This window comes from Myripristis murdjan, chromosome 6, assembly GCF_902150065.1.
Source record: "Myripristis murdjan chromosome 6, fMyrMur1.1, whole genome shotgun sequence".
NCBI classification, from domain to species: Eukaryota; Metazoa; Chordata; class Actinopteri; order Holocentriformes; family Holocentridae; genus Myripristis; species Myripristis murdjan.
The window spans coordinates 751,471-771,298 of NC_043985.1; the positions used below are offsets into that span (position 1 = coordinate 751,471).

A 19,828-nucleotide genomic window follows, 5' to 3' on the forward strand; every position below is an offset into this window, starting at 1 on the left:
TAGAGAAGCAAATCCTGACTAACTTTAAGAATCCTATCTTATTTCAATGTGGGAAATCCAGAATACTCAATGTCATGAATCCAATGTCATTTATCAAGTTTTATGTCTGATACCTGGCAATCAGCACTATTTTTCGTCATCTCATGTGGCAAAATGTTACTTTGTGAAAAAACAAAGGTCTTTTGTCAGTTGCAGCACAACTGGGAGAGCCCCATGTGGCCTGGTTGGCCCCTCCAAAGCTGATGGCAGACTGGCAAACTGCAGGATCATAGCACAGTGGAGGAGCCTGCATCTGCTAATGAGAGTTTTCTTATCAAACACATGGTTGAGTCTGCCATAAGCCTTTGGGAGAATACGTTCAGGCTGTTGACATTTTCATTTTTATGAGCAATATAAGAGCAAACATAAAGATTATGGCTGTGCACACACGGCGCACATTTAGTGCGTGTGCACTGTGGAACCTCTTGGTTTTCATTTTGGCGCCCATATTAACAAATCAGAGCAGCCACACAGCCTGTATGAGTTGCGCGTCTCAGGCATGGCTTGAGCCTCACTGAAGTGGCATGTCAGACAGACATTCTATGTGGAGCCCATTTCCTCTGCATGAGGCATGCAGTTCTCAGAACAAATTGGCAGGGAAAATGACCTGCTGATAGTCATACTGACAGCATACCAGGAAGATTACATAACTGACATTAATATCTATATCTGTAGAATATGTTATAGACATGAAAAAATGTAGAAACTATCTTAGCATTTTTGAGATATTAAAAAATTACATTTGCCATTATCAAAGGCAAACTCAATGTAAAAAGATAAAGTTGTCAGTAGTAGCACTACAGCAGCATTGTAATATCTGTGTGGACATTACACACGTGCTACAGCATTTCAGCAAAGCAGCCATCACACTCAGGTAACCAGTCGGCCTGGGTGTACACGGTGGAACAGTGAAACAGTTAGGCTGGGTTAACGCTTATCCTGAAGATAGTTTTTTAAGATTTTGAAAGGTTTTGCTTGTGTAAGACACTTTTCCTGTCTTGAGGAAGGACAGGAAAACTGATTTAGGAACTGCTCATCTGTAAGGAGTATTTTCCTAAAGCAGATCCTAACCCTTATTACCAGTAGCGGTTTTAGGCACGGGCGAAGCGGGCAGCCGCCCGGGGCGGCATATTTTCATGTCACGTGGGGGGCGGCATGAGCGCAAAAAAAAAAAAAAAAAAAAATCATCCTCGCTGCAAAGCAGTTTTCTATTACCGTATTCATCTGAATATAAGACAATATTTTTTTCCATTGAAAATGCCCTGAAAAAACGCCCTCGTCTAATATTGGGGTGTAAGCAAATACACATGTATTGTGCTTGCATATAAACCAGTAGGTAGGCTCGCCTGATGCCGCAATTACCGGCGAATGGCCGCATTGCGCAGTCAATAATCAACCATGTTGTCTGTGTCATTGTCTGTTTTGCTGCTGCAGCCGCGTATGAACAAAAGTTGATTTATAATGAGAGGATGGCAGTAGCCTATGTGTGCGCCGCTCACCTGTCAGATCCGGCAGACCTGACCGGGTGGGCGCGGCACCTGTAAGCATCAAGCCGGTGCCGCGGCCAGCCCGCCTGATGCTGACCGGTGGCTTTTTTTTTTTTATACAAACAAGTTTTTGTCCATATAAAAAGTATTTTTCCAAAAAAGGTATTTGTGCAGGTGTTGGCGCCCCTGCTCTGGGAGGGGCGCGTGTAGCCGCCAGAGGGGCACCGGTAGCGGCCGTTATCGCTTGGAAGTTCTCGCTACGCGCGCAGCTAGAACGGAAGGGCGCAAGGCAGTAATTTCGCCCAGGGCGGCAACATGGGCAGAACCGCCACTGCTTATTACCATGGTTACCAAATAGTTAAAACAGGACTTGAAAGTTAGAAAGTTTCTGTAATATGACCCCTGGAGATCAAGAAATGACTTGTATGATGATATAAACTAATGACATCGTCCTTCTTCAAACAGTCAAGACACTTCATGGCTGCAGAGGCGTTGATCTTCCCTGAAACCATGCTGTGCTCAGCTTGATTCATCTTGAGTTAAGTCTCCAAATGCTATATTAGATGGAATCCAAACTGATTTTCCATCCTCACTCCATCACCCCCAGTCTTTCCAGATGTTTTTTGACCTGTTCATCATTTTTCCAGTGCATAACATGCACAAGTTTAAAGTGTGTAGCTTGGCTCTCATGAACAGCCTGAGAATTAAAAGATGGACTGATGGAAAGGCTCTCTTCAAGTGATAAAGAGAAGAGAATGCAAAACCACAAGCACACACTTGATTGTTCCAACACGTTACTGACAATTAGGGCATGTTGTTGGGCTTGACCTTTAATTAACCTTTATGGATTTTATGGATTAGAAGGTCAGCTCGTGACAGAAGGCCACGCCAGTTTCTCACATATGAGTCGTTAGGCGAACCATCACTACAGTCACATGCTATGGTTCACGCAGTGACTGGACACACAGCACCCTATGTACCTGTCATAGAGGCACCTCATCACACTACACTTACACAATCACTCTTTCCATACATCCCGCCTATTTGTATGCCATATTCACAGCCAAACCATCATACCCAGACACCATACATGCCTTATACTTACTTACCACCAGCCACATACATTCCATCCACAATGCTTGTTTGTTGAATAGAGATTTGAGAACCAAGGTTAAGAGTTGAAAATGTTCAAAGGTTTGAGATAAAGATTTTTAGAAATGTCCGGAGCCATTCTTTTCTGTCAGGGAGTGTGTGATGCCCACTAAAGTGTTATCACATTTGTGGTAGTTTTTGTAATTTCATAATTCATCTTTTTTTTTTTTTTTTTTTTTTTTGGAGTATTTGTTAAGGGGTATTCAACCTGTTTCCACCAACGTTGCACTAAAATATTTCATTTACATATCAGGGGTAATTAACTCGTGATCACCAGCAGGGGGCAATGTGGCGTGGAGTTTCTCTGTCTCATTCATTTCTCCTGTTTACAGGTTGGTGGAATAGTAAATTAAGAAAAGTAACTGAAGTGCAGTATGTTAACATGTCGCTGAATGTTTTAATGTCCGGTGTTAAGCTTGTTCTGTGAAGATGTGGACATATATGTGGACAGAGTAGTCGCCGTATTTTCGCGCCTGATGACGTCACCTGTTGCTAGAAGTCACGTCAGTCAGAGTTTTATTTTCAGCTCCTTGAACATTTTTATGAAGTCTTTTTCAAATGTGTTATATTGTGTAAAGTGTTAAAAACTGCAATTTGATGTACTGTAAAAAAAAAAAAAAAAAAAAAAAAAAAGGTTAAAAGCTAATGTTAAATACAAATTTTATATATTCTAAAATTGGTTAAAAACAAGTTGAAAATCTGTCAGCTCATGCATTTCTGGAAGAATAAAGGATTTAAGCTGAAGGAGGAAACATGCACTTAGGAGCCATATGTAATTTGTAGTATAAGCTACAGTACAGGCCAAAAGTTTGGACACACCTTCTCATTCAATGCGTTTTCTTTATTTTCATGACTATTTACATTGTAGATTCTCACTGAAGGAATCAAAACTATGAATGAACACATGTGGAGTTATGTACTTAACAAAAAAAGGTGAAATAACTGAAAACATGTTTTATCTTCTAGTTTCTTCAAAATAGCCACCCTTTGCTCTGATTACTGCTTTGCACACTCTTGGCATTCTCTCGATGAGCTTCAAGAGGTAGTCACCTGAAATGGTTTTCACTTCACAGGTGTGCCTTTATCAGGGTTAATTAGTGGAATTTCTTGCTTTATCAATGGGGTTGGGACCATCAGTTGTTGTGCAGAAGTCAGGTTACTACACAGCCGACAGCCCTATTGGACAACTGTTAAAATTCATATTATGGCAAGAACCAATCAGCTAACTAAAGAAAAACGAGTGGCCATCATTACTTTAAGAAATGAGGGTCAGTCAGTCCGGAAAATTGCAAAAACTTTAAATGTGTCCCCAAGTGGAGTCGCAAAAACCATCAAGCTCTACAACGAAACTGGCACACATGAGGACCGACCCAGGAAAGGAAGACCAAGAGTCACCTCTGCTTCTGAGGACAAGTTCGTCCGAGTCACCAGCCTCAGAAATCGCAAGTTAACAGCAGCTCAGATCAGAGACCAGATAAATGCCACACAGAGTTCTAGCAGCAGACCCATCTCTAGAACAACTGTTAAGAGGAGACTGCGCCAATCAGGCCTTCATGGTCAAATAGCTGCTAGGAAACCACTGCTAAGGAGAGGCAACAAGCAGAAGAGATTTGTTTGGGCCAAGAAACACAAGGAATGGACATCAGACCAGTGGAAATCTGTGCTTTGGTCTGATGAGTCCAAATTTGAGATCTTTGCTTCCAACCGCCGTGTCTTTGTGAGACGCAGAAAAGGTGAACGGATGGATTCCACATGCCTGGTTCCCACTGTGAAGCATGGAGGAGGAGGTGTGATGGTGTGGGGGTGTTTTGCTGGTGACACTGTTGGGGATTTATTCAAGATTGAAGGCACACTGAACCAGCATGGCTTCCACAGCATCCTGCAGCGACATGCCATCCCATCCGGTTTGCGTTTAGTTGGACCATCATTTATTTTTCAACAGGACAATGACCCCAAACACACCTCCAGGCTGTGTAAGGGCTATTTGACCAAGAAGGAGAGTGATGGAGTGCTGCGGCAGATGACCTGGCCTCCACAGTCACCGGACCTGAACCCAATCCAGATGGTTTGGGGTGAGCTGGACCGCAGAGTGAAGGCAAAGGGGCCAACAAGTGCTAAACACCTCTGGGAACTCCTTCAAGACTGTTGGAAAACCATGTCAGGTGACTACCTCTTGAAGCTCATCGAGAGAATGCCAAGAGTGTGCAAAGCAGTAATCAGAGCAAAGGGTGGCTATTTTGAAGAAACTAGAATATAAAACATGTTTTCAGTTATTTCACCTTTTTTTGTTAAGTACATAACTCCACATGTGTTCATTCATAGTTTTGATTCCTTCAGTTAGAATCTACAATGTAAATAGTCATGAAAATAAAGAAAACGCATTGAATGAGAAGGTGTGTCCAAACTTTTGGCCTGTACTGTATGTGTTATTTTCAGTTGAAAGAAAACAACCTACAGTGTAACAGTAGTTATTTTAATTTTGATTTATTTAATCAAACAAAGCCTATAACTCAGTATTTGCTGAATGATGAGATATTGTATTTCATTTTGAATTAGTGTTTTTTTTATATGGAGAACACTGAGTGTACGTGTACTGACAGTAAAACAATGGAGGGTTTAAAGTGCACATGTGTTAATAAATCCCTCCTCTTTCTGCTGAGCGAGAAGACAAACAGACGTGGAGTTTCTCTGTCTCATTCATTTCTCCTGTTTACAGAGAGAGCATAAGCTGTTTATGTGGTGCCAGCCAGTACCTGTAACAATGGCATATATAGAACAAAAGGCGGTGCATTTTCATCACAAAAAAAAAAAAAAAAAAAAAGGCACATGATGAAATGAGACAGAATGCCAGCAAAGCATCTATATTATTGTTTTTACAGTGCTTCTATCATACATCTCTGCTCATGCTGCTCTTTTCATTAGTGACTAGTCAGAATATGAAAGGAGGGACTGAATTCACATAAAGAATTACTGGTTATCATGGAAAAAACTATAAAGTGAATCATTTATTCTATAATTTATAAAGATCCTTTAATATTTGGAACAGATTTAGGTTCCTGTTTTATTCCATAAAATATCCCTGATGGAGTAGGAGATATATGGATGGAAGAATGTGAAAACCAAAGGAAAGATCAGAGTGATAGGTAGGTAGATTAATAAAAAGACTGATAAAACACCTACCTTCTCCTGTGGAGAGGTGGCTTGGTTCTTTTCACCTCCACTGACAGGCTATTCAGTGAACTGAAAGAAAGGAAAGATGGATGGCCAATTGTTAAAGGAATGGAAATGGGGGATGAACTAAACATGGAAGTTTAGTAACACATTTACCTGTACATGTTCTTGATATACAGTGATTTTATATTCTGGGAGCTCCACGGTAAACAGATTTTCTGTTTTTCACCACCCCATTCATGTGTCTTGTGTTCACAAAACGGCTCTCAAAAACATAGTTCTAACTAAAATATGTACATGGACCCTTGAATGTAAATCCAGTGAATGAAGATCTACTTTCTTATTCAAATTAGGGTTGTCACGATACTAAAATTTCAAACTCAATATCGATATCCAGGAAAGTATTCGATACTCAATACCATTTTCGATACCGCGGGGATAAAAAAGATGACAAAAATTTAAAAGGCATGAAAAATATTTTTATTAAAATTAAAACTCAAAAATAACTTTTTCAATTAAAAAACTAAAAAATAAAATCACATTTTGTTTTCACTCTGTGCAAATTTCAAAAATAACCCAAATAACATAATAATTTTACATCATTTTAACTTATAGTGCAAAAATAACAATGACATACAGTACAGGCCAAAAGTTTGGACACACCTTCTCATTCAATGCGTTTTCTTTATTTTCATGACTATTTACATTGTAGATTCTCACTGAAGGAATCAAAACTATGAATGAACACATGTGGAGTTATGTACTTAACAAAAAAAGGTGAAATAACTGAAAGCATGTTTTATATTCCAGTTTCTTCAAAATAGCCACCCTTTGCTCTGATTACTGCTTTGCACACTCTTGGCATTCTCTCGATGAGCTTCAAGAGGTAGTCACCTGACATGGTTTTCCAACAGTCTTGAAGGAGTTCCCAGAGGTGGTTAGCACTTGTTGGCCCCTTTGCCTTCACTCTGCGGTCCAGCTCACCCCAAACCATCTGGATTGGGTTCAGGTCCGGTGACTGTGGAGGCCAGGTCATCTGCCGCAGCACTCCATCACTCTCCTTCTAGGTCAAATAGCCCTTACACAGCCTGGAGGTGTGTTTGGGGTCATTGTCCTGTTGAAAAATAAATGATGGTCCAACTAAACGCAAACCGGATGGGATGGCATGTCGCTGCAGGATGCTGTGGTAGCCATGCTGGTTCAGTGTGTCTTCAATTTTGAATAAATCCCCAACAGTGTCACCAGCAAAACACCCCCACACCATCACACCTCCTCCTCCATGCTTCACAGTGGGAACCAGGCATGTGGAATCCATCCGTTCACCTTTTCTGCGTCTCACAAAGACACGGCGGTTGGAAGCAAAGATCTCAAATTTGGACTCATCAGACCAAAGCACAGATTTCCACTGGTCTGATGTCCATTCCTTGTGTTTCTTGGCCCAAACAAATCTCTTCTGCTTGTTGCCTCTCCTTAGCAGTGGTTTCCTAGCAGCTATTTGACCATGAAGGCCTGATTGGCGCAGTCTCCTCTTAGCAGTTGTTCTAGAGATGGGTCTGCTGCTAGAACTCTGTGTGGCATTTATCTGGTCTCTGATCTGAGCTGCTGTTAACTTGCGATTTCTGAGGCTGGTGACTCAGATGAACTTGTCCTCAGAAGCAGAGGTGACTCTTGGTCTTCCTTTCCTGGGTCGGTCCTCATGTGTGCCAATTTCATTGTAGCGCTTGATGGTTTTTTCGACTCTACTTGGGGACAGATTTTAAGTTTTTGCAATTTTCCGGACTGACTGACCTTCATTTCTTAAAGTAATGATGGCCACTAGTTTTTCTTTAGTTAGCTGATTGGTTCTTGCCATAATATGAATTTTAACAGTTGTCCAATAGGGCTGTCGGCTGTGTAGTAACCTGACTTCTGCACAACACAACTGATGGTCCCAACCCCATTGATAAAGCAAGAAATTCCACTAATTAACCCTGATAAAGGCACACCTGTGAAGTGAAAACCATTTCAGGTGACTACCTCTTGAAGCTCATCGAGAGAATGCCAAGAGTGTGCAAAGCAGTAATCAGAGCAAAGGGTGGCTATTTTGAAGAAACTAGAAGATAAAACATGTTTTCAGTTATTTCACCTTTTTTTGTTAAGTACATAACTCCACATGTGTTCATTCATAGTTTTGATTCCTTCAGTGAGAATCTACAATGAAAATAGTCATGAAAATAAAGAAAACGCATTGAATGAGAAGGTGTGTCCAAACTTTTGGCCTGTACTGTATGTTTTAGAACTACAAATTTACTACAAACTGCTAAGCATTATTTTTATTACCATAGTATTGTTTTATATGATTGACATTTTCTGGAATTGTGTCAATGGCGGCTTTGCGCATGCGTGATTCATCTGCTGCCTGGATGCAGAGTGGTGAGGGTCTCCTCTCTGCTCCTCCCTGACTGCAGCTGGAGGCTGTGACCGCCTGTGAGGACTTTGGGGCGGGGGAGGGGCTCGCGGCAGCACCCGCTGCTCGCTGAGAACAGGAACTGCAGAGGAACGATACGTGCTTTCATGTCAGAGTCACCATGGGGAGTTGGAAAGTCGCCAGATTTTGCGAGAAAGTCGCCAAGTTGGCAACACTGGCCAAGTTGCTGGAGCTCTGCCTACTGGGTGCTGTTTGGCATGCGGCGCTGCCTGTCGAGTGCGCGTGACGCGCTCTTGCACTGTAGTATCGATACTTTGGCAAATTAATATCGTATCCGGATACGGCCTTTTAGTATCAATACTTTTCAGAGTATCGGTATTTTTGACAACCCTAATTCAAATAGTTATAAAAATTCAGTGGACAAAATCAAGTTCTGTTGCATTTCTCTTTCCTACAAGATTTGTTTAAAGACATTTTAAATTGAGGATAAGATTGTGTATAGATTAATAATAGCTATCTACCCATAACTTAGTGTGTGTGTATTAAAAATTAGTTCATAGTTATATTATTGTTAACCAGCATTTATATTAGTTTTACTTTGCTTTAGAAAATGCTATAAATTATGTTATATGATTATAAATTAACAAAATATTGCATATCAAGTATACAAGGTAACAACAATGGCTATCTAGTTACAGTGGTTAGCCATTTATTTACAGTTTATTATCTTCAATAAAATATTGTTACTAATTACTAATTAACCAGAAATATTCATTTTAGAATTAACAGAATTTTTGTGTTTCTGTTATACAGTTACATAGTGCTTCATAAAAAGGCAATAATGAAAAGGCAAACTGGAGCAAGATAAACATGTCAGTTTTACAGTCAAGACATGATGAAAATCGCAAATAAAACACGTTTTCTTAAAATAAAGTTGATATTATACGGGACTCGTGGACTTGGCAGAAGCACATGCCATCGTTACACAACCTCATAGCTTGTGGTAAGTCTGCCTTGGATGGTTACAATCTTATGGCTAATAATCAGATCTTTTTTCCGGAATATCGATTAAATTTGTATTTCCGGGATCTATGAACCACCACCCACAGCGTGACGTCTTTGAAGCCAAGAGAATCCGTGTGTCCAGCATGGATCCTCGTTGACTTTCACTGGACACTGTTTGCGTGTGTGCAGCACGACATGGATCCTAATTGACTTTCGGTGGATACTGTTTGCGTGGTGACCGTACATAATTAAAACAGGTTACGTGCGAGGAGCACGCAGTGCGTTATTAAGAGGTCATGCTCATTTCATGGATTTCTGTGAGATCAGGTTGGAGGATTGACAATAAACACTTCAGACCTGTTTGTGTTCAGCTGTAAGAAATTTAGACATATTCAATTTTGAATATCTAGAATACATTTTTGGAGGATAGACTATTGCTCCATATCATCAGGACTAACAAGTACAACTGGAAATCATCAGTGTAAAGTGGAAGCTAATTACCTTTTCCATGTGGTATAACATGATTTGAGAAGATGCAGTGGAAGGGACACTGACAGACTCCACATGTAACCTTTGCTAGTGTTTATTTCGGCGTCCCAGTGACAAAGGTGGAACATTTGATTTGTTAAACTCAAGGTACACAGTTAAGTAGTAAACAGTAAAATGCTACAGACGCTACAGATGCTACAGATGCTACAGACAAATTAAAGGAAAAAGTAGTCACTAGTCACTGGCTTCAACGTGCCTTGGCATAAACTCTACAAGTCCTTGGAAGGCTACTCAAGGGATGGAACACCATTCTTGCAGAAGATGTTAGCTCATTAGATGTTTTGATGATGGTAACGGAGAGCACTATCTAAGATGTTGCTATAAATGTTCAACTGGGTTGAGAGCTGGTGACTGTGAAGGCTATGAGCATATGCACATAATTACATAATTTACGTAACTTTCATCCTTATCAAAGCATTCAGTGGGTCTTCATGCCCTGTGGATGGGGATTATCATCCTGGAAGAGACTACTCAACTATCTTTTTCCAGTCATTTATTCAGGGCTTTTCCTATGTCACCTGTCTGTAATTGACTACTGTTAAATAAGGATAAATTGTATTAATCCGCCGTTTATTACAGACAGTTACTATAAAGTGTCACCAAATTCTGTGACATTTGTGGCAGCAGAAAGAATGGAATGAAAGAATTTGTTTGGAAAAACCCAAAGATCTGGGTAGTTTGCTGGAGCAGCAGCAACAAGAAAAGAGTGGTACCTACAGAAACTCAAATTACTAGTATTGCTTCAATGTTTTAGTGATATAACTGGTTCTATTTCTAAACAACTTGATATAGAAGGACACCCTTGAGTAGACACTGCTGATGCATCTTAGCAATTATGTGCTTATGTAATGCCAGTTTGTTAGCTAGTTAACCACAATATCTGATCAGAAAACCATCTCTGTCTTGATGTAAACAAGTCTGATTTCCATTCTATATATTCAGTAGGAGCTAGTGGCTAATAGGCAGTGTTGGGACCAATTACTCACAAAACTAGTAAGTTACAATTACTAATTACTTCTGTAAAAAAGTAATTTTGAATACTACTCAATTACTGCTGCAGAAGAGTAATTCAATTACTGGGGAAAGTAATTTTAATGATTACTTTTTTCTTTTCTTAAATCCTCTTATTAATGCACATATTTTTGCGTTGCTGTTTCAGTGTGGACATTGCTGTCAAATTTCATCTATCACTGTCAGTGTTGGGCACGTTACTTTGAAAAAGTAATTCATTATAGCTTAAAGTAGTGATGTCAGTTAGTCGGGATGGGGAATTGAACCCATGGTCTTCTGCACGATAGGCAGCGAAACTATCCGCTCTGCCGTCGGAGAACACAGACGATTCTTCTAATTTGTGCTCAGTCATTCTCCGTGCATGTTGCTAAGTTACGAAAAACTGCAAAGTCCGACCGGTTTGAAAATTGACACACCGCTTTTTCTCCACAAGACGCACATTTTTCGAACAGGATAGTAAAATAATAATAATAAGTATTAGTAGTAAGTAACGGCAAGTAACGGCGCATTTTATTGTCAGTAACGGTAACGGCGTTACAACGGGGGAAACAGTAATTTCTTTGATTACTCGTTACTGATAAAAGTAACGCCGTTAGTAACGCCGTTACTTTGTAACACCGTTACTCCCAGCACTGCTAATAGGTACATCTTAACATTAACATGGGATTGCAAATTAGCTAACAAGACTAGGACCAGAGGGACTAGGAATAGAGACAACACAGTTTTCAGTTTCAGAGTAATCTAAATTTGCACACAGATCTGCCTTACTGAACTATTCACTTGTAATGCTACTGAATTGACACCGCAACATTTACCAGGTATCTCTCTTTATCTGGGGTGGTTGTTGGATAGTAATTTGCACACTATTTCCTTGCCAATCCTCCCACGTCTACATAAAGGAATACTTCACCCGTAATGCACTTTTTTTTTTTTTTTTTTTTGTATCAAGTACTCACTGTGTGCTGCCTTCAACCTCAGACAAGAAAACTTTATTCACAAGCCTTCATGGCTTTATGGCGAGTCATTTCTGATCCCATGGAAAAACTGAGTCTGTAATTATATGATTTTACAACAGCAAAACACTACCAAAAGTCCAGTTTAAAAAGCTTGCGCTCATCACAATGTATAGGGGAGAGTGGGGTAATTTGTGCCAAGGGGCAAGTAGTGCCACCCCTGTTATCTAGAAAACCATAGAAGAAGTTGGTCATGTGACCACATATTTTTGAAGAGGCATCCATTTCACTCATCCTGCAAAGAAGGGGAGAGGGGTCTAGCTGCAGACCTCCAGCGTGAGGCGTCTTCCGGTGCAGGCTCCCGTCTCAGGCCAACCTCCAGCGTGAGACCACAAATAACCGGAAATAACAAACTTTTTTCACACCTGCTGAGGGACTCCGGCATTTTGGCCAAACACCAAGAAGAAGGAGACTCCGATGTTTACGCGTACGACCGACAGTTGCGACAGTAAGTGAAAGTCCAAAAAATGACGATATTCGAGTTATGTTTGCAGTTGAACTAGCAGTCATCTGCACTCAAACTATCCAATACATTACATATAGTTTATTGCATGTTTACAATTAAATATGTGAACTGTGTTAACTTAGGGTCGGAAGTTGGACGGTAGCGACAATTTGTTTGAAATAATTAATTTGAGACATAGCCTAACGTTGATCAAAACACGACTTTTATAGACTTGAAGGTTAAATTGCATTTAGCATCTACAAGTCCCGGGTCAGTTCTCCGCTGTTTTGCTGACCCCCTTCCTGGTCTTACATTACATCTAGCCATCGATAAATCAAATAGTGGGTCAATGGATTATCCTATAAGTGTTACGATGTTTGTATTTGTGTAGTGTTATCTGTCCAAACGAGGTAATGGCCTATGTTTTAAGAGGCGTGTTTGTGCCGCGGTGTTACTGAGAAGACACTTTTCACTCTCCAGAGTTAATGTCACATGCAGTATCTAACATCACAGTTAGTCCACAGCTGTTCAACCCTCTGTCGTGTTCACCTCTTGCCCCTTACTTTAGTGCTCCCGGTCAAATTCAACCGGTCTGTTAAACTGCTCTTAAAATTAACATAAATCACCCCCCAAGTTTTTATTTAACACTTTTTTTCTCTGTCTTTTTCATAGGACGAAGTGGGGGCCAGGGTACGTCATCACTGCAAAAAGGTTTCCCTGGCCAATGTTTCCCTGTGTCCTCACTGTGGGAGAGGAAGAACTGGAAGAGGCTGTGAGGCAGTACAGAAGGCTTTGGGATGAAAAAGAACGTTGCCATCTCGATGACCAGGAGACAGAAGCAATCCTTGACCATTTCAAATTTAAATTCCATAAAAATTAACATATGTGGGTCTTTTGTGAGGAGATTGCTGACAAAAGAGGATACATGACCTACACTGAATGTGAAATAAAGGAGTAGGCTAATAAGGATGGGTTGTCATATTGGATTTAAGGCTAACAATGTTTAATAAAAGGCTGAATAAAAGCGAGTGATTTGGTGTCCTTTTACACTATATTACCAAAAGTATTCGCTCACCCATTCAAATGATCAGAATCAGGTGTCCTAATCACTTGGCCTGGCCACAGGTGTATAAAATCAAGCACTCAGGCATGCAGACTGTGAAACAAGACATTTGTGAAAGAATGGGCCGCTCTCAGGAGCTCAGTGAATTCCAGCGTGGAACTGTCATAGGATGCCACCTGTGCAACAAATCCAGTTGTGAAATTTCCTTGCTCCTAAATATTCCACTGTCAACTGTCAGCTCTATTATAACAAAATGGAAGCGTTTGGGAACAACAGCAACTCAGCCACGAAGTGGTAGGCCACGTAAAGTGACGGAGAGGGGTCAGTGGATGCTGAAGCGCATAGTGCAAAGAGGTCGCCGACTTTCTGCACAGTCAATTGCTACAGAGCTACAAACTTCATGTGACCTTCAGATTAGCCCAAGTACAGTACGCAGAGAGCTTCATGGAATGGGTTTCCATGGCCGAGCAGCTGCAGCCAAGCCACACATCACCAAGTGCAATGCAAAGCGTCGGATGCAATGGTGTAAAGCACGCCGCCACTGGCCTCTAGAGCAGTGGAGACGCGTTCTCTGGAGTGATGATTCACGCTTTTCCATCTGGCAATCTGATGGACGAGTCTGGGTTTGGAGGTTGCCAGGAGAACGGTACATTTCAGACTGCATTGTGCCGACTGTGAAATTTGGTGGAGGAGGAATTATGGTGTGGGGTTGTTTTTCAGGAGCTGGGCTTGGCCCCTTAGTTCCAGTGAAAGGAACTTTGAATGCTTCAGGATACCAAAACATTTTGGACAATTCCATGCTCCCAACCGTGTGGGAACAGTTTGGAGCGGGCCCCTTCCTCTTCCAACATGACTGTGCACCAGTGCACAAAGCAAGGTCCACAAAGACATGGATGACAGAGTCTGGTGTGGATGAACTTGACTGGCCTGCACAGAGTCCTGACCTGAACCCGATAGAACACCTTTGGGATGAATTAGAGCGGAGACTGAGAGCCAGGCCTTCTCGACCAACATCAGTGTGTGACCTCACCAATGCACTTTTGGAAGAATGGTCAAAAATTCCTATAAACACTCTCCTCAACCTTGTGGACAGTCTTCCCAGAAGAGTTGAAGCTGTAATAGCTGCAAAAGGTGGACCGACATCATATTGAACTCTATGGGTTAGGAATGGGATGGCACTTCAGTTCATAGTATGAGTAAAGGCAGGTGAGCGAATACTTTTGGTAATATAGTGTATCTGTTTTCCTTATTGCTTTAATTGTATTATATTTTCATTTTGTATATAAAATATATAGTTATTAGATATTTATTTATTTACTTTAATTATGCTGTGAAGATCACAGGTGAGTTAGTGTATTTCAAGAAAATGACTGCAGTTTTATCTTTTCCTCTCCCTAAATGCTGACAATTTTATATTTAAGCATAGTTGAAAATCTGATTGGTGCCAATATTCTTAAGATCTTCAGGTGTACAGTATATCATTGAAGACATTTAATACAATAGAAATTTGAAAAATAAGGCAACTACCTTAAATAAATGTTTTACAAGAGCTGTTAAGTCTGAACAAATGTGCATAGACTGATGTTTTCATGTAACTACTCTTCAGAAGGACTTAAAGGTTTATTTGAAATTTCTTGTACGTGCACCTGGAGTTTACCCCATTGTAGGACTAAAATTTGATGTTACTGGTGTAATTGTGGTAAATGCCACAAATAAAAGGTAGACAACATCAAAAGTGCTATATATTTAAGAAACTGATGTCTTTCAGCATTTCAGCATTCCCTCTCGTCTTTTTAAAGAGGTATTCAGTACGGTAGGCTCTGTTATCCTTTCTTTTATTAATTCCAGCCTCAGCACCGGATGTGTTCCGACTGCTCTCAAACATGCCATTGTGCAGCCTCTTATCAAAAAGAAAAATCTGGACCCCTCTGTGCTGTCTAACTTCAGGCCAATCTCTAAACTGCCATTTTTGTCCAAAATTTTAGAGAAAGTGGTTTTTATTCAGATCCAATCATTCTTGGTGGCCAATGATATCTATGAGAAGTTTCAGTCTGGATTTAAACCATGCCATAGCACTGAGACAGCACTGTTGAGAGTTTTTAATGATCTAATGGTAACTGTTGACTCAGGAAACCCTGCTATGCTAGTGCTCCTCGATCTGACAGCTGCTTTTGACACCGTGGATCATGGGATCCTCTTAGCACGACTGGAGCAGTGGGTGGGCATTACAGGCTCTGCTCTCTCATGGTTCCAGTCCTACCTGACTGATTGGAGTTTTTCTGTTCAGCTAGGTGAATTCACCTCATCCTCAGCCCCTCTCACCTCTGGGGTCCCCCAAGGCTCCATCCTTGGGCCGATTCTTTTCCTGCTGTATATGCTACCATTAGGGTCAATTTTCAAGAAATATAATCTTTCTTTTCATTGTTATGCTGATGATGTCCAGATCTACCTGCCTTTAACATCAAAATCCAATGACTCTGTGCAGACTTTGCTTGATTGTCTATCCTGGATGACTGTAAACTTTTTGAATCTAAATGAAGACAAAACTGAAATCATAATCATTTGGATGTGGTCCAGCTGATTTTCCTGCTGGCTTTTTGGGCCCCCTTATACCAAACATACGGTCATCAGTGAAAAATCTTGGTGTAATATTTGATGACAGGCTGAAATTTGATCGCCAGGTTAGCTCAGTTGTGAAAAGCAGTTTTTTCCATTTGAGGATCTTATCAAAAGTAAAAGGGTACTTGCCACGGAAAGATCTCGAGACTGTAATCCATGCTTTTATTAATACACGATTGGATTACTGTAACTCACTGTATTTTGGCCTGGACCAGTCACTCTTGCACCGCCTGCAGCTGGTACAAAATGCAGCTGCCCGTCTCCTCACTGGCAAACGCAAGCGTGACCACATATCCCCTGTCCTTGCTTCACTGCACTGGCTCCCCGTCGCGTTTAGAATAGATTTTAAAATTTTGTTGTTTGTTTTTAAAGCTCTCAATGGCCTGGCCCCCGAGTAGCTACTTGACTGAGCTCCTCCATATCCACGCCCCTGCCAGAACACTGAGATCTTCCAATCAGCTGTTACTGGTCACCCCCAGAACGAGACTAAGATCCAAAGGTGACCGAGCCTTTGTGGCAGCGGCCCCTAGGCTCTGGAACAATTTGCCCTGGCACATCCGCTCCGCGGGATCGATTGAGGTTTTTAAATCCTCGCTAAAAACACACCTCTTTGTGGACTATTGGCAAATTTTTTAAATTTTTTATTTAATTTTAATTTGTTTTATTCTGTTTTATAGTACTGTGTTTATGTATTTTTAGTATTTTATTTTATTTTATTTTTTTTGTATTTTTAGTATTTATTTTATTTATTGTAATTATTGCTATCATCTGTGCTGCTTTTAATCTGTACAGCACTTTGGTCAACCCCGGTTGTTTTAAATGTGCTCTATAAATAAAGTTTGAGTTGAGTTGAGTTGAGTTGAGTTTCACGTATCAAAGTTTACTAATTAAATATATAAAAAAGCGACAAAGTTTTCTCTTACAAAATCGATAACTTGGTTTTATTTTGAAGTTTGTTGTGCGCATTTTCTGTCCCGAACGACTTCACACTGGAGGTGGCTTTATTTTGGAATTTATCGTGCGCGCTTCTGGTCCCAACCGGCCTCACGCTGGAGGTTGGCCTGAGACGGGAGCCTGCACCGGAAGACGCCTGACGCTGGAGGTCTGCAGCTAGATCGTCTTGAAGAAGGGAGACACATGGCTTGAGAGGTAAGCACATTTAAGTTCAAAAAACATTTTTTTGCCCTCCAAAGTAAAATTTCCATGATCAAGGTTTTTTGATTGCTGTGTTTGAATAATTATAGAAAACTTTGAAAACAGTTCACACAGGTTTTAGTACTTTAGCAAGCTACACCATGAGTCTATACAGTTAGCATGATGTTAGCTCAAAACAGCTGGGGGATGCATTTTTTTTCAAAATGGTGGGCTTGGGGTAATTTGTGCCAAAGGGCCTGGTGTAAGTTGTGCCAGTGGCACAACTTGTGATAATATACTATATATTACTTTCTTGTATTTTATTGTTATTGTACATTGTCTTCTTACCTTTGATCACTAAAACTATTCAGATTCAGATGAAGATGATTTGCAGGTGCACATTTTGGAAGTCTTATTTTGTTCTGGGTGTGTGTTCATGTGGCGCTAGGCCTTGTTGTAGAAAAGTGGCTTGTGATATTGTTAAAATAATAAATAAATGTTAAATAAATAATTTTGTATTGAATTTGTTTTGCTTTTATATAGCATTATCATTTGTGAGATTAAAATGATCTGTTTTACTTCAGTTATCAATGGCACAATTTACCCCAGTGTATTCTCTCTAATGGCACAATTTACCCCGCACCGGGGGCAAGTTGTGCCACAAAACCACTTTTTTTTTCGAAAGCTATATTTCTCAAACAGTTTATGTAAGATCCAGAGTAATTGTTCCCAGGTATGCACAACATCCTAAACTATATGTGCATATTTTAGTTGGAGGCATTACTGTAATCCCTTCACTTTAAAGGCACTTTAAGTAAAAATTGGCACTACTTACCCCACTCTCCCCTAATCCACACTACCAGTATCCAGTCGTATGCTTAGTGGTTTCCACATATATGTATATTTATTCTAATATTATGCTGCAAAGACCACTTCTGCAAAATTCTCTCATGTGCTCAAGTGTGTATTTCACTGGATGAGAAGCTTGGATGGACGTGCTAGTGCACACAAAAAAATTATGAAAACATTTTCCAACTTGAATATAAAAACTTCTAATTTGATACAGCACAGTTTAGATAAAAGGGAGATGGCGGTATGATAGTATGTCCTTACTAACCTGCGGTTTATCATGTCAGTCTCTCCTGTGGCGTTGTTCCTTCCTGACTCCCAGCTGTGACGGCGGAATGGAGACAAGGAACAGATAGACGCACCAAAGATGGCAGAGGAGACAGGATTTTCTGTTAGCTGGTCTTGCCTCTCCTCCTCCTCTCCTCCTCCTTCCATTCCTCCTCCTCCTAATAATCACAACAGAATGATCAATCCTTACATTCAGTTTCACACTGCTGTGATATTGCAAACTGTCATTATCTTCTTTTTGGACATCAGTGATCAGGCAATGTCCCACAAGGTTGTCAGAAGGCAGCAATTTTAGGAAAAGATGCCACAATGGCCTTCTTTTTAGTTACAATGTTTAAAATTGAAAAACACAATTTAGACAAAACATTAATCCTCAAAAAACTCAGAGATCAAATTGGGACTCACTAAGGGTGCATGTGAAAATTTACTCTGACATTGTGCTGTGGAATTAGGCAGCTCCAATCAGAGCATGTTAGGGAACAGAATTATTTTGAAACTGACGAATGAGAAAACCATTACCATTATTGTGAGTTATTTCACACGCCAACTACACTATTTAAACATTTTAAATGTATTCATGTGTTGTTAACGTAATACAGTGAACATGATTAATATACCGTTATTATTACCAGTTGCTGTGTGTTGAATAACAATATCCAGATTGCCTTATCGCTGCATTCTGCTATAACATCAGCCATTTTGGGGAGCAGCTGGTGGGTGCTTGAGCACTGTGACAGCTAAACGTTCTGAATTTCTGAACAGGACCACGCTGAACTCTCTGAATTTTCGAACATAGGAGGGCATTCAGATTAGTGTTGTGTCATTTGCAAATGAATCGATTCTTTTTGAGTGGCTCTTTAGTGTAACAGGGGAACAGAGTCATAGTGGCTCAAAGCTGCTCTTTTTTATCATAGGTTATCTGGCAATGCCATTATGAATCCCAGTACAGTTCTAAAAATCTATATGCACACTTGGTTAACTTTAAGGTTATGGCTGGGTGAGAGGCTGTTTAAGCAAACAGGCAACAGGTACAATGAATTTTCTGACCAGTCACAGGAGGCTCTTGCTCAGAACTACATTGGGGTTAAGATTTCACAATGACACCATAATAATATACATATTATACTCTCTCTGATAACACTTCATGGCATTTTGATGTTCTTCCTAACATTATAGGAACAAACTTCAAATAAATAAATAAAAAGAATAATAAGCTAATAAAAACTTTACAAAAGCAAATAAATAGCTAAAAATGAAACAATCACTGTGAAAAAGCTCACTAATAGATTCAGTACCATAATATTGGTACTGCATCAATGAGCTCTCTGTATTTCACAGGTGAATTAAGCCAACCACCACTCATGCCAAACCCCAGGGTGGGGGGAAAAAAAGGGAAAGAGGAGGCAGTCTTTTGAATGGCTCTTGAAAAAGAACAACGCCATATGAGGCAGTTCTGTAACTCCCATCACTAACTCAGAGAGTGCACTGATGCCACCAGAGTGATTTTTTTGAAAGTATCCTGATGGCCAAATTATACTTTCTGCATCTGCGAGTCTGCATCATGTAAATGTCATCACTACCCAGGTTCACGGATTT

General features: G+C 40.3%; 1 protein-coding gene across 2 annotated transcripts in view; it reads right to left on the reverse strand.

Annotated features, from left to right (window-relative positions):
• akap13 (A-kinase anchoring protein 13) overlaps positions 1-19,828 on the reverse strand; it is a 270,096-nt gene that overhangs the window by 93,412 nt on the left and 156,856 nt on the right. For both annotated transcript variants that reach the window (XM_030054645.1, XM_030054644.1), the window contains 2 exons: positions 18,213-18,390; positions 5,859-5,918 (listed from right to left, as the gene is read on the reverse strand). In XM_030054645.1, the coding sequence (XP_029910505.1) occupies positions 5,859-5,918; positions 18,213-18,390 (238 nt within the window). The remainder of the gene's footprint in view (positions 1-5,858; positions 5,919-18,212; positions 18,391-19,828) is intronic.